At 38.3% G+C, this 14,039-nt stretch overlaps 1 protein-coding gene across 2 annotated transcripts; it reads right to left on the bottom strand.

Annotated features, from left to right (window-relative positions):
* Positions 1-2,866: 2,866 nt before the first annotated feature.
* On the bottom strand, positions 2,867-13,658 carry LOC103722669. Of its 2 annotated transcripts, none has more exons than XM_008813305.4 (5): positions 13,558-13,658; positions 13,165-13,249; positions 13,023-13,067; positions 3,235-3,332; positions 2,867-3,155 (listed from the first exon to the last, which is right to left on the bottom strand). In XM_008813305.4, exons 2-5 carry the CDS (start codon positions 13,216-13,218, stop codon positions 3,077-3,079), a joined length of 276 nt encoding a protein of 91 aa, XP_008811527.2. In that variant the 5' UTR covers positions 13,219-13,249; positions 13,558-13,658; the 3' UTR covers positions 2,867-3,076. The 2 variants fall into 2 exon arrangements, with proteins under 2 accessions (XP_008811527.2, XP_008811528.2); XM_008813306.3 differs by having other exon boundaries at positions 13,165-13,235; positions 13,558-13,646.
* Positions 13,659-14,039: the final 381 nt, after the last annotated feature.

The raw sequence follows: 14,039 nt of genomic DNA, 5'->3' as shown, positions 1-14,039 counted from the left end.
TTGTTTACTACATTAATTATATCACTTTCCTTTTTCTGATTTAAAGGAAACATAGGGAGAATTCGAGGTAGGTAAAAGAACAGATACTGATAGAACAAAAGGCTTGACAAGTTACTGATGCTAATCTTATTTTCGATATCCAATCCCCATCATCCCGGTGAGTCTTCGCCATCTCATCCATGTTCCCAATATGAATTGCTGAAAAAGTTGCATGAAATCAAACATAAGGTTAAGTTCGCTTAGAAATACACCAAGAACTTGAACAGTTCAGGAAGATGGCCAAAACATAGCCAGCAGCCCTCCTTAAGCATCTCACAATTTCAGAGCTACAGCATCTGGAAGGATTTAGTTTGATAATTTTGGAATAGTATTCATAGCCAGAATTCAAGATGCCTCAGTATCTCTGCTTGAGATGCTTACGACCATGTCATCTACCCTTTTCACAAGGCATTCTATGATAGAATTATGCTTCTGTCATATCACTATTATTTATTCCACCAACCATCTTATACATCATAAGTTCCTTTTTGACGACATACTGATGAGAGTTGAGAAGGCATTGCTTTATAGACACTCTGTCATCCTACCAGACATTGAGCTCAAGAGAATCCCCATGTTTGAAGACGACAAAGAAGAAGAGCTGGCACCATACAAAAATAAGTGCGTGATGCTTTCTTCAACAGAAACTATGGCTTTTGAGAGCACAGTGCATTGAAAAAATAGGGGACAGCGTAGGAGAAAGCAGTGGTTGTGGTTTCTTTGGGACATGAGAGAAGGAAAGAAGCCTCTCTTGATGGGGAATACTTCATGTGTGTCCAATGGATCAGTGATCTGGGTGTCCAAGGCTTCTGAATGTAGGAGTTGTAGTTTTCCTGTCATTGACTTGAATGCAGTGGGAACCTTCTGAAAACCCGAGGGGTCTCTTCTAGCTTTTTACAATTTTCTTGATTCTCCAAGGTCATCATTGGAGTAGAGTTGACCATCTCTCTCTCTCTCTCTCTCTCTGCGCGCGCGCGCGCGCGCGTGTGCGCATGCATGTGTGAGAGAGTGATTATTCAAGTTTGTAGCATTGAAACTGGAAATCTGATTTTATCCACAAAAATATGGAGATCTGATCGAGAAAATAGCCCTCTATTACATCAAAACATTCAGCATAACACTCCTTCAAAAGAACATTAGCATCTTAATTTTAATCCTAATCTCAACACTATAAAAGCAGCTTAATTTTCCAACTTTTCAGTGTTCATAATAATTATCCAGTATTTAAAATCTTTATTAGGAGCCATGTACATGTGCATGCCCATTGTAAATAATAAATAAAAACTCTGGAAACAAACAAATTTTTTTTAGAGAAAAACCACTAACATTGGAGTCTCCCAGTTTAAGATTAAAGTTTCGACTGGGAAAACTCTAGGCAATCCAGCAATGAGTGCAGAGTACTGTTCCTGACTCTTTAGCACTCTTCTTTGTTTGGTTGCCTCTCTGTTAAATTATGATCTTTCAGGTGTGTCATAATTTTTCTAGTTTTGGGTATTTCAAGTTGAAAAAAAAAAAAAAAATCTTTTCATCAAGAGATGCTAATGTTGAATACTTGAGTGCCTTCATTAAATGCATACTGCGTGCTACTTTGGGTTGACTTTGTTCAAAAAGAGCACCAAAAGAAAGCTAATACTGAGAACATTAAGAAGCTCATAAAATGAAGAGAAACAACAAAGCCATTATGACGCATGAAGGGGTCGTGGAGAAATACGATGCCAATATTGATACAGAATAACGAACTAAAAGTCCACTTCCAGCAGATACCAGCTCCAAAACATTAAAAAAAAAAGATACTAAAATCTAATACCAAAAATTAAATGTGGTGCCAGTCTCGTAAAGCAGATTTAGGGCTTACAGATATGGATTAGGTGGAAATTTGAATATCCGACAGGTTCTATTGAATGGCGATCTCTGAAAAACAAATCCTGTTTAGTTATTATGTACCTTACACAGAGTCATTAAGATAATTAGTGTTCACCGATTTCAGAGAGGTTGCAGAGAAAAATATGGCAATGAGCTTCAGTGGGATTTAAGCCCTTGGAGCCCTTTGTGGTAATTGTATTTAGAATTTATTTAGTGGAATTCAGTTTACACCATTAGGCAGACCAAGGCCACTGACAATTTCAGCAGATATAACTCTTGCAGCTTGTAGTTGCGCGGAGAGGAAGGTCAATGGACTTAGGTACAATCAAGGCCTAGAATTGGGAGATTTTGGATTGACATGGAGTTGCATAGAATCAAAAGGAAAGAGGTCTGCCCAGAATCCTCAGAGGTTTTGGTTTGTATGTCAGCAGTGAGATCACAATGTTTTGGTAACCACGCTTGCAGTAAGGATCTGATTAACAAAAAAAAAAGAAAGAAATCAACACTCTGGTATCCATTGGTCGAAGAGAATGCATACATTTTGAGTCTCAATGAATTGTTCAAATCCTTCCCATAAATGAAAGGAGTTCAGGATTTTGGAGGACCAAGCCTACAGGATCATAACAGGGCTAACTCTTGCAGTTTCAAAGGCAGTATGAGAGAACAGACACTGGATGAACCTACTATTTCATGGCTTTATTTTAATCTCCCACTTACAAGTTGATCTAATGTCTGTTATACAGAGTACCAGTTTCATAAATAGTTATACCATATTTCCATTTGTACCTTATCTTGGAGGTAGGCCAGAGACTAAAAGATATGCAGCAATAGAGCAAAGGACCGAGAAGTAAATATTTTTGCCCTATGGGCCTGATCATAAATGACGTGGAAACAGAGCAAGGAAAATAAATTTCCCTTAAGAAATTGCAGATTTAGCAAAGTACCTTGAACTGACAGGCACAAAGAATAAAGTTGTACTTTCATACCTGAACTGACCAAATTTCAAGTCAAATTGAGTTATCATAGTTGTTAACTCTTGCAAGTTTATCACTTTAAAATTACATTATTCAGACTGGAATATGAACTTAACATTTAAGATACATTAAATTTATGACCAAGCACCTCTATCCCCACCCAGAGATTAATAAAGGAACATGCCAAATTTTTTGGCCAATCATTTAGAACCAGAAAACTTGCGGCCCGTCATCTTCTCGGACTCATAAAGGACGTGATTGATAAGGCCTCTAGCAGCGCTACAGAGAATGTATCACAAATTTCAGTGGCAAAGAATAAAATTAGGAAAAGGAATAGTGATGTTCTGCAGCAACTTACTCATCCTTTAATTTCTGTATCTTCTCAGGGTCAGTTTCATGCATGTGTTTCTTGAATTGCTGCCTCACCATGCCAACGACAAGCTCAGTGTTGTGTTGCTGCAAAAAAAAAAAAAAAATTATTATATAATGACCATCTGCAACACTTAGAATAGTAGGACATTAAGAAAAGGGGTGCTAAATATTTAAATCCAAACAAGCTTAAGTCTGGTGAGTAAACCCATCTCATCCTACATAAAATCAGGAATCAGTTTGAACTGCAGAACAACCACAAAGGAGTGGAGAACAAACAACGTGGAGAAGAATGTAGAAAAGGGCAACTGAATCTCAATTGCTTCTGTGGTGGAGGCAAGGGAGCTCATTCATATGTCCAAGGACATCGCTTTCCTATAAAACTTTCTGCGCTGGCATCAACCAATACAACCTCTTTAATTCCTTATTTGATTATGTCTCAATTTTTACTATGAAAAAGTTTTGACAGGCATGGAGGAAAAACTAGAGGAGATCAGACTACAAGGATTTAATGTGGTGAAGTTAGGTAGACCCCAAGAGCATTTGAGCCAATATTGATAATGCAACAAATCTAGCACTGCTTAAGTCGCATTCTAAATTCCGACATAAAGAGACAAATGCATGCCAGATAAAGATCCTGCATGGGTATGACTAAATATGGATCTACAACCCTAGACAGGAGAAACAGGCAAGGCCACATGGTGGCACATCCCATTCTATGGGAAAACTGGGACAAGCCCATTCTAAGTGATTTAAAAACCTTGCAGTATTGGGTCGAACATGCAGGTCAGTTCAGTAAGAAGCCCAATTGGCATGAATCAAGCAGAACCGAGCAAAAAGATATGCCAAACTGACCTGAATTGGTGCAGTATTGGGTCGAAAAGGCAAGTCGGGTCAGTAAGGGGCCCGAACTAGCATGAACCGAGCAAAATGGTTTGGAGCGATTTGGGCGATTTGGCCCCTTACCGACCCTAATAATAGAGGAGAATGCATCTTGTGGCCTTCTCCTTTTTTGTCCTTCAAAAAGAAAGTGGATTTTGTGGAGAAAATTCAGGAAAGCGGAAGAACTGCAGATTTTCAGCCTCAAGCCAAGCCAAATCAGGTATTTTCTTTTCATTCTTCTCTTTTTTTCCCATTTTTATGCCTAATATATGCCAAAAAGTGGTAAAATCAACAGATATTATGCCAAAATTTTGTAGTAATCCTAGAAGGGTTTTACATTAAAATTCGAATTGAAATTAATTTTTTAGATATTTTGTAACTTGGAGTACATATATAAAATATGACCCCTAACTCGTGCACTAAACACAATATAAAAGCAAATTAGAAAAAGACCAATGCTTTTCTAGTAGATACTGATTGTAAATCAGGCAGCAACAATTAGATAGAGATATAGAGAGGTGCATCCATAAGCCTATGAACAAGACCATAACGAGAATTTTAGGTGTCATGTCTACCTATATATCAGGCTAATATAGCCTATGTAAATCTATAAACTGAAGGCAAAACCAATAGAGTTAAAAGTAAGAGAAGAATAATAAAAATCAAAAGCAAGAGTTCAAAAAGAAGGTAACGATTGAAAGAAAGATGTAGATGATGAAAACTAGAGCATAAAATAATATATATCTACCTACCGAGCTAAAATAGTTGTTTGATGATTACAATTGCATCTATTGAGCAATCATATGGTCTCTTGGGATCAATATGAAATCAAACAACATTAAAACATCCTTAAATCATAACTCAAGATCAGCAAACCTCAAAATAATCTTCAAAATAAAAAAAATGAAAAAAAAAAATAAAGTAGTAGCGAACTGGTACACATATGCTCACCGAGTGCTAGTACGGCTGGCTCGGTTCGGTACCACACCGCACCCATATCTAATCAGCACGGTACTCGGTACCGAATTTGGGGCAGTTGAAAAAACTATTCCAAGTGATCAAATATATCTTTTCACATAGGCAGCTTACTGCAAGTCTCATGCATCCAACTGCTACAAAACATGTGCCCAGGTCTTAAAGTAGTTGTTGGACTCTGGAAGTTGGATATCACCTTCCACCTATGAATAGCAATCTCCTTTTTATGGGTGATGCACCAATCTTTTGTGATGACAGGTAGCTTTTCTAGTTGACACTGTCAACACAAATGCCACACTAGGAAAACTAGGACATTTTATCTCTTTGAGCCTCTAATCTTCTTCGCCATGTTTAGTTTCTTGGCAATACCCACCACCTGGTGTTGTTATCAAAGTGAATTTTGATGGTCTGAAAAACAATCACTCTGCTGGAGCTGGGTACATTCTTTGCGATAATGAGGATCAAATAATTTATGCAGGAGCTGTTCATTTATCCTCATGCAATGTGCCCAAAGCTCAATTGAGAGGATCCAAGGACTTTGTCAAGCTGCCTTCTCCTGCAATGATTGTGATGTTTGGTTTGATGGAGATTCGTCCATTGTGATTGCTTGGATTAAGAATGCCACTTCTTCCTCTCATGATAATCCTCTCCTTCAAGATATAATGAGGCTATAGAGATCTATACATTCCCTCCAAGCAATGTCTGCCGAACTGGGCCAAACCACCCGGTTCGGGCACTGCCAAGCCGACCCGGTGCAAAACCAGGTCGGTTCGACTAATATTTTCGGTTCCGGCCCCGTACCGGCCAAAAGTCCTACCGAACCGGCCGGTAGGTGGTCGGTTCAGTGTAGACTCCGTGCAAACAGACCGTTTCACACTGAGTCAACCCAGTTTCAAATCGGGTTGACACTGTTCCTCCTTGAATGATTGTCACCTGATGCTTTTAAAGCATCAGGTGGCTGTTGGATATGTGTGGACTTCCTAACCGCATTTGAAAGCGTTTCTGCTGCTTTCCCTTTCTAAATACTCCAAAAATAACACCGATTCAGGCTAATCAGAAGGATTTAGATATCGGTATGTATGTTGGACTTTAAATGTATGTAATTGATTGTATTATTTTTTTAATTTTTACGTCACTATTTGATTTGAGAATATTTTATGTTGTTCATTTTATGATTTGTATAATTTTAAAGCAATAAGATGTATCATTTAGGTTAAACCGAAATCATAGAAACATAAAAACAAATCAAAAACAAATCAAGAAAACATCAAATTAGACTTAAAATCATTGAAAAAGTTTAAAAAGAGTGATTACCAATTAAATATTCTTGAAAATTTAAAAAAATGGGCGTGCCGGTCCAAACTGTACCGATCAACGAACTGTATCGGGCATTGACCGGTACAGGTTCCGGTACCGGTTTAGCGGACCTTGTCTCCACGTATCCTATGTGTTCAGAGAAGAAACTCAACTAGCTGACTACTCGACCCATGCTGCCTGCATTGGTTATCAGAATTTTGCTGCTTCTTCCAACTGTCCATCACATTTCCTCTATTTACTTATGGCTAACTGGCTTGGTGGTAAATTCCCTAGATTCAGATTTTGCTGAGGTTTGGGTTCCCTTTTATCAAAAAAAGTCTAGCTGAACTGTCCAATACTTCAAATCAAATGCATGTCTAACTTTTAAGTCTAAACATAGTAAACAATAGAGCTTTAGTATGCAATAAAGTAATATAAACATAAACCTTGATTTTGGCAATGGTTTTTATGGTACAATTACCTCCTTGCCTATCTTAAATTAATTTTCTTTTAATCAAGAGTTTTTCCTTTGATTCCTTCATAGTAAAAAGAAATGAAAGGTAGTTGGCAAGTTGGTAGAATGATCTTCTCTCTTAATGATTGGCTCACTTAGACAGATGGACCAAATTCCTTTTATCCAACTTAACCATCTAATAAATTTTTTTCTTCGAGTCACTATCAGTCATCTTGAAAATGGTCAGGCTTAAAGAAACTTCATAATATGGCAGGTAACCTCCATTTTAAGAATTTCATACCAGTCAACTAGCTATTATAGTATAGAACAATCCACCCAAACAATTGGACTTCAACAGTTATCCTTTTGAAGAGCTGCACTTTATGAACTTTAAGCATAAAAGTTTATTTTATTTCTTGCTTGTCATACATTGGCCACCACAAACGCAGGAGAATAAAATCACTAGTTTAGGCATTACTCCAAGCATGAGATTACATTACTATCACAGCAAACTAAAAAAGTGGACACTTTTAGAGAAAACACAGTCTACAACTTCCATATCTTATTGCATAAGGGACAACAATAGGTTAAATCGTTTATCTTTTCTGCATCTCAATCCGACTCCTGGACCTCGTACTCAAGCCTTTCCAAGCATGATATGCTCACCCAAGCATTCTATGTTTGTGTCGATTATGGCTTACAAACACTTTGTCAAGCAATATTCCACAAAGACCACAAAGGAGGGCTACTTGACAGATTAGGCTTCAGATTTTGATTGCACTTTAGACATAAGCTAAATGGAAAGTAAAAAGATATGGAAGGGCCTTGTCAAAGTCCAACCCAAAAGCTTAAGCTAGGAGGTCGATACACCCATGAATATATAAGCACCACTAGAGTCCTTAACCTATCTGATGTGGGACCAGTTCTCAACACCCCCTCTCACATGTTGAGCCCTGGGGATGGAGCTCGAAGAGGGGCAAAATTAGTAAGTGGGAATGTGGAGGCATCAGTAGGCAAGCGGGGTCGTGGGCTCTAGTAGCATGTTAAAATCCAACCAGAAAGCTTAAGCTAGTATATAAGCACTACTAGAGTCCTTAACCTATCCGATGTAAGACTATCACATAATAGTTCTAATCACTTCTCCCTCAGTTTGTTTTCACCGAATTATTGCCAGCACTATCCCAAGAAAAGTCCACTACTCTCACATTAACAAGCCATAATTATACCTGAACATTTAGTCTGGAATTATTTTTGGCATACAATATGAAAAATACATGAGCAGGCTGCCTAAAACATTATTAGAGAACGCATGGGGAAAAAATTATAAGTGGATAAATGATGAATTCAGAAGCATGTCTCATATGCAACACCTAGTCTGAGGAGTGAGGAGGGAACCTTACTCATAACTTAAATAGTTGAAAAAAGAGAAGCAAGAAGCAAGATATCAGAAGGAAGTAATGGCAAGCACTAGGAAATTATTAAAAAATCCTAATTGTTTCAGAGGATGCAACCTCAGATAGGAATAAAGCAGAATTTACAAGAACTGAAGAATAGGAAAAATAACTTCTGAGATGGCTGAATGTGCCTTTTTGATTTCCATTTGTAGATTTATATGTAACTATTTTTCCAAACCCAAGCCAACTCATTGGTAGCACCCTATAGATAGGATAAAGGTTGCTAATTACACCGTATACAACTAAAGCAACAATTTGTTTCAATACTCAATCAATTGACAATCCATCAGATAATGAGCTACTTAAGTCTGCTGCTCTCCTGTATTGTCCTATAAGAATAAGATTTTCCTATGAACATTAAACTACAATTATCCAGTTTGGATGTATAGGCAATTACTGTAGTATTACAAAAAATTGTGGGAATTGAAAAATGCTGCAGGCAATCCTGGTGAGACTTTCTCTTAGGTTCTCTCTGATATTTGTTGTTTGGCTGGTTGAAGGAAATGGTATTAGGAAAAAAAGTTCACTGCAGTCAGAACACAGAATTAGCTATTATAAACTACATGTATTTAGTTGTTAAATGAACTCACTAGCAATTATGTGTTACAAACTGACTGATATGAACAAAAGTTGGAAACTAAGAGCTTTAATAGCTATCTATACCCTTCATCCACCCATGTTGTAACAACCTAGGACCTCACCCGAAAAGGCTAGACGAAAGGTATTTTTTTTGGGTTCCTTATTTCTGTATAAGTATCCAAGATTTTCTTGGCGAATAATCGATGCGGGACTAAACACACGCCCGCACGGGTCCTCATATATTTCCCCCGTTCAAGTCCTGACGTCCTTGTCAGGCTAAGGATTTAAATGCATTTAAATCTAATCACAAGCACCACGATCGGCTCGTGATCAACCTTCACGAACTTGTATTGCAGTATCTCTTAGTCCACATAGGCTATTGGCCGAGTTTGCTCTGATACTATTTGTAACAACTTAGGACCTCACCCAAAAAGGCTATCCAGAAGGTATTTTTTGGATTCCTTATTTCTGTATAAGTACCCAAGATCTCCTCGGCGAATAACCGATGTGGGACTAAACACATACATTTAACCCAAAAAAAAGAAAAAAAAGACTATTTCGATATCCAACATGTATGCAATGGCAACTGATAACCATGCAATACTATTCAAGAATGATGCTTCAAAACAAACTGTTCTGACACAGCTATAGCAGTAGCTACAAATGGGCTTCTGATGCGGCATTTCAAAAGCATAAAAATCCAGCTTAAAAAAATGTGCCCATTGATCCATGAAACTATATCTCCTCGAGAACATACCTAAGCCAAAAGTTCCCTCCAATCCTCTTTGACAAAAAGATGAACTTCATAAACAGTTCTTGTTTCGAACGAATTCAGTAGTCTTTACCAAGTTTTCATGTGCTAGTCCATGCAATTAATTGCAGGCAGTGGTGTATCTGTTGACACATGACTGAACACAAGGTATACTCATTAGCAAGTTACCTCATCCTTTTGAATCCTTCAATGTCATGGTCAATTTCTGAATCTTTAATAGTTATGTATATTTTGGTAAATTCTAACTTTGTTAGGTCTATATTTCTTGAACCACAATCAAAATTCATGTAAATCCCATTCATCTCCAATTACCTGATAATGTAATTTGGCAGGTAATGATGCTATTCTGACTGCATAGGGATTTCATGATAGAAGTATGAAATATCTCATATCATTAATATCACTCAACCGAATGAATTTCTCCCTAATGGGAATGGATAGAACAAGCGAAGCTAACTACGATGGTGCAGGTAGCTCTGATAAAGGAAGTGAATGAGATGATTTATGTGACTACATGCTACCATTTTCAAAATAATATGGTGCCCAAAATCGTTTCCATCAACATCTCGAACAATAAGTACTCATGGAAATATAAGCTTGGCGTTTAATTAACAAATAGTTATGTGAAAATACACCACAATAAAGTATACACTTGTAAAATCTCGCTGTTCTTAGTAAGGGAAGGACCTTTTGTGCCACTATTTTGCATCCTTGTTTGTTTGTGAATGACACAAGTATCTAAATACCCTAAGGATAATTCAACATCATAAAATGTTTATTATTAACCAAACATCAAGAAGTGGTTGTCAAACTTTATCAGGTGCCATACACATTGCTGCTATAATCCATCCAAAGCAACAATCTAGTAGTTAGGAGTGCAAACGAGCTGAGTGGAGCCAAGTAGCAGGCTGCTCGGGCTCAACTTGGAAAATAAATAAGCTGCTCGAGCTTGGATCGAACTCGTATTGAGCTCAAGAAAACCTGTTCAAGCTCGGCCCCCCCTAATCTCTAGGCCAAGTTTTAGTCAAGCAAAGCTTTGAAATCTGTTCTAGCTCCACTCATTTCTGACTCAACTGAGCTTGAACCAAGTTGATGTCAAGGTGAGCCCAAGCTGCACATGAGCAGCTGGATCATTTGCAGCCCTACTGGTAGTTTCTTTAACTAATGCCCATCTGACCTATGATTTCTATAAGCTTGAAGTAGGAAGCCTTTATTAACTTATAACAACAAAGCATAATAACTATATCACATATAAAAGTGCCAATAATTTCTGTTCAGAGGAAAACACAGTCTTTTATTTTTCTTGAGTTAATCTCAGCCACTGAAGTCACAAAATTAGTCACCTAATTTAATATGTACTCTACTCGCAGCAAAAAAAAAAAAATTTATTAGTAAGGTACTCAAAGGGTCACTTTTTAAAACACAACTTATTACAACCTTTGATTTTTCTTTTGAGTTAATTTTGACTACTGAAGTCGCAAAATTAGTCTCCTAATTTAATCTGGACTGTACTCAAAGCAGAATTTTTTTTATCAATATCAGACTCGATGGTTTAGTTTTTAAAATACAACATATCAATTTTGTTAAATTAATCCTAACCATTGTTTAAAAAAACCAATGATAATGCATGACCCAAATCAGAATAGCAGATTGTAAGAAATCTAATAAGAAACTTTCCATGAGGATTGATTTTTCTCTGAGAAACTCTCTGCTCCACTCTCAAAATATTATTCAAGAAACCTAGCAGATCATGTGACCCAACGGACCAAAATTATAAACTAACCAAGAAGATAATATCCTTGCAATCACCACATGGTCCATGGTTCCAATTATGGTCGGTAGAACCATTCCGAACCGGACAGTTTCAGGCATCCCGAGGCGTACCGAGCCGTACCGGAGACGGAACGGGATGGTTTTGTCAATTGAAATGAAAGATGTTGACAGAGGGGGAGAAGGAAAGAGAGAAAAAGAGAGAGGGGGGAGGGAAAGGGAGAGGAAGGAAGAGAGAGAGCGGTGGAGGCCGGCTGGTGGAGGGCTGCGGAGGCCGGCGAGCCGTGCAGAGGAGGCGGAGGAGGGGCTCCGCCTCCGGGTTCCCTATTTCGCCCTTTTTTATTTCACGATTTGTAAGTGAAGTTGGCAACGCGATTTGCCAACTTCACTTAAAAATCACAAAATAAAAAAGGAGTCCCCTCCAAGACCCTTGTTTTCTTCCTGTTTCGAACGAAACAGAGGACCCAGAAGCGGGGCCCCTCCTCCGTACGGCTCGTTGGCCTCCACCACCCTTCTTTTCTCTCCCTCCCTCTCTCTCCCTTCTCTCTCTCTTTTTCTCTCTCTCGTTCTCCCTCTCCCCTGCCTCCTCTATTGTATCAGAACGGGCCCGGCATAGAATGGTATGAAGGCATACCGATCCATGCTGCCGGGCAACTAGTTCGGGCCCCGGTTTCGACACAACAGACCTTGATTCCAATATTCTTTTAGAAAAAAAAGAATAATATCATGCAGAGGGTCACATATAATACTTTTGGATAGTCTGGATACTTGTGGTTGCACTTTCATCTCTCTTCACTTCTCCATGTTGATGATCCACATTAAATTAGTTCATACGTTAGTTTCAACTTATTATTGACATACATGTCTGATCTTCAATTAAAATATATCCTTTAGATTTAACTTCTACCCACATTTTAACTCTCCATTGATTCTTTTCTATTTTAATTTTCCATGTTTATTAACACAAATCCTTTGTTTTACTTATCTTTTTCAAATTAGTGTGGTATCTTCCTTTCATTCTTAATAGAAAGGTATTGTTTTCTAAGGCCAGATATTAATACAGAATCGAAAGTCCTACCCACTTCAATGCAAATATAATAAGCATTTTTTATCATAAGGTATATTTTCTTTTTCCCTTTCAAGATGTGCATTTGCATGTACCAATTTACTAGTTTGAAAAAGTAAAACACATGCTGACCCAATTGAGATAGTGCAAGCAAAGCAATCAGATTACGTTAGAACTAATATACCATCAAGCCCTAAGTTTTCTGCTCAATAACATACTACTTTATGTTAATATGATATAAGTTACTCTTTGTAATGCAACACTACTTGGTGAACTGAAAGCAGATGGAATCTTGAATATAACAATATACACGCCCCACTCCCAACCACCTAATTCCCACACAAAAGAAATCAGTCGGCTCCACAATCTACACAACAACATTTATAATTTAGATGCTTGGTTGCCATTATTCATTATCACGGGGAACCAATTTTTTAGTCGTAACCATGTTTCATGAATCATAAGAGAGGGAGAAGGCCAAAACTTGGAAAACAAGAAAAGAAAAGAAACAGGAGATGGGAAGAAAAACCTGATGACCAATGAAGCGAGCTCTTCTTAGGCACTCGCGATACAACTACAAGAAAGAAAAAAGAGTTAATCTTAAGACTACTGATCAAGGAATCTTTTCCAGTTCTCGAATGAGGGAAAAAAAAATGAGGCAGAGTTCTTACTCTGATCACATTATCAGCAATCTCAGGGGGCAATGCTGCCTGCAGCGTAGGCATCTCCTTTTCTTCTTAACCTTGCAAACAACCACTGCGAGATCAAACATTCGCCATTTAATCATCACAATCAATCATAAGTCCTACCTTAAATAATCGAAGAACCTATAAAAACCCTAACAGTGACTAAATTCCAATCAATACATGTCTTGATTCAGATATTTATCATGAACACTCAGAAAAAATACCAAGAATTCGATCAAGAAGGCAAAGAACATCGAGTCATAGACTAGATTTTGGACCAAGATTTCATTTTGTGAGATTATATCAACGGAATCCGATCAAGAATCGATTTGTTACGATCGCAAAAGCACAGTTCTAAGTGAGAAGAAAAGGGATTACCTCGAGAATCGGGGCGGCGGCGAGGGCGGCCGAAGCGAAGAGTGGAGAAGGGGAGGTGAAGAGGTCGGGTTGCAGTAGAGGAGGGGGGGAAGCACGTGATCGGCACGTGATCGGACTAGAGGGCTTGGGGAGATCCAATAACGACAATCCGGCCCGATAATCACAAAACAACCGGGTTTGGATATAAAAACACTAGAGCCGATAAGTTTAACGGATCAATGTTTTTGGGTATCATGGAGGTGGCGATGGAGTCAACGGCAAGTGGCCCGTGGTCGGTGAGATGGGGAAGAGAGCTAGAGCCAGATTAAAATGGATGTAGAAGAAGAGACAGGATGATCGAGAAAGCCAAGAAAATTTTCTCAAAGTGAATTTCGACGGGAGCATGCCGGTGGATGGTGCTTCTGGAGGTGTTGGATTTGTGATCATAGACTCCTGAGGCAGGCTGATGGCAGCTGGGGATCAGCGCACGCCGGGACTTACAG

The sequence above is a fragment of the Phoenix dactylifera genome, chromosome 1 (assembly GCF_009389715.1).
Source record: "Phoenix dactylifera cultivar Barhee BC4 chromosome 1, palm_55x_up_171113_PBpolish2nd_filt_p, whole genome shotgun sequence".
Classification (NCBI taxonomy): domain Eukaryota; kingdom Viridiplantae; phylum Streptophyta; class Magnoliopsida; order Arecales; family Arecaceae; genus Phoenix; species Phoenix dactylifera.
This window is presented reverse-complemented; position numbering and strand designations above follow the sequence as displayed.

Excerpts from the sequence above, each read along its gene's own strand:
- LOC103722669 (XM_008813305.4), bottom strand. The coding sequence starts at position 13,218 with ATGCCTACGCTGCAGGCAGCATTGCCCCCTGAGATTGCTGATAATGTG. Across the intron at positions 13,068-13,164 it reads TTGCTGATAATGTGATCAGA|TTGTATCGCGAGTGCCTAAG; the intron begins GTAAGAACTCTG and ends TCTTTCTTGTAG. Across the intron at positions 3,333-13,022 it reads CTCGCTTCATTGGTCATCAG|CAACACAACACTGAGCTTGT; the intron begins GTTTTTCTTCCC and ends TTTTTTTTGCAG.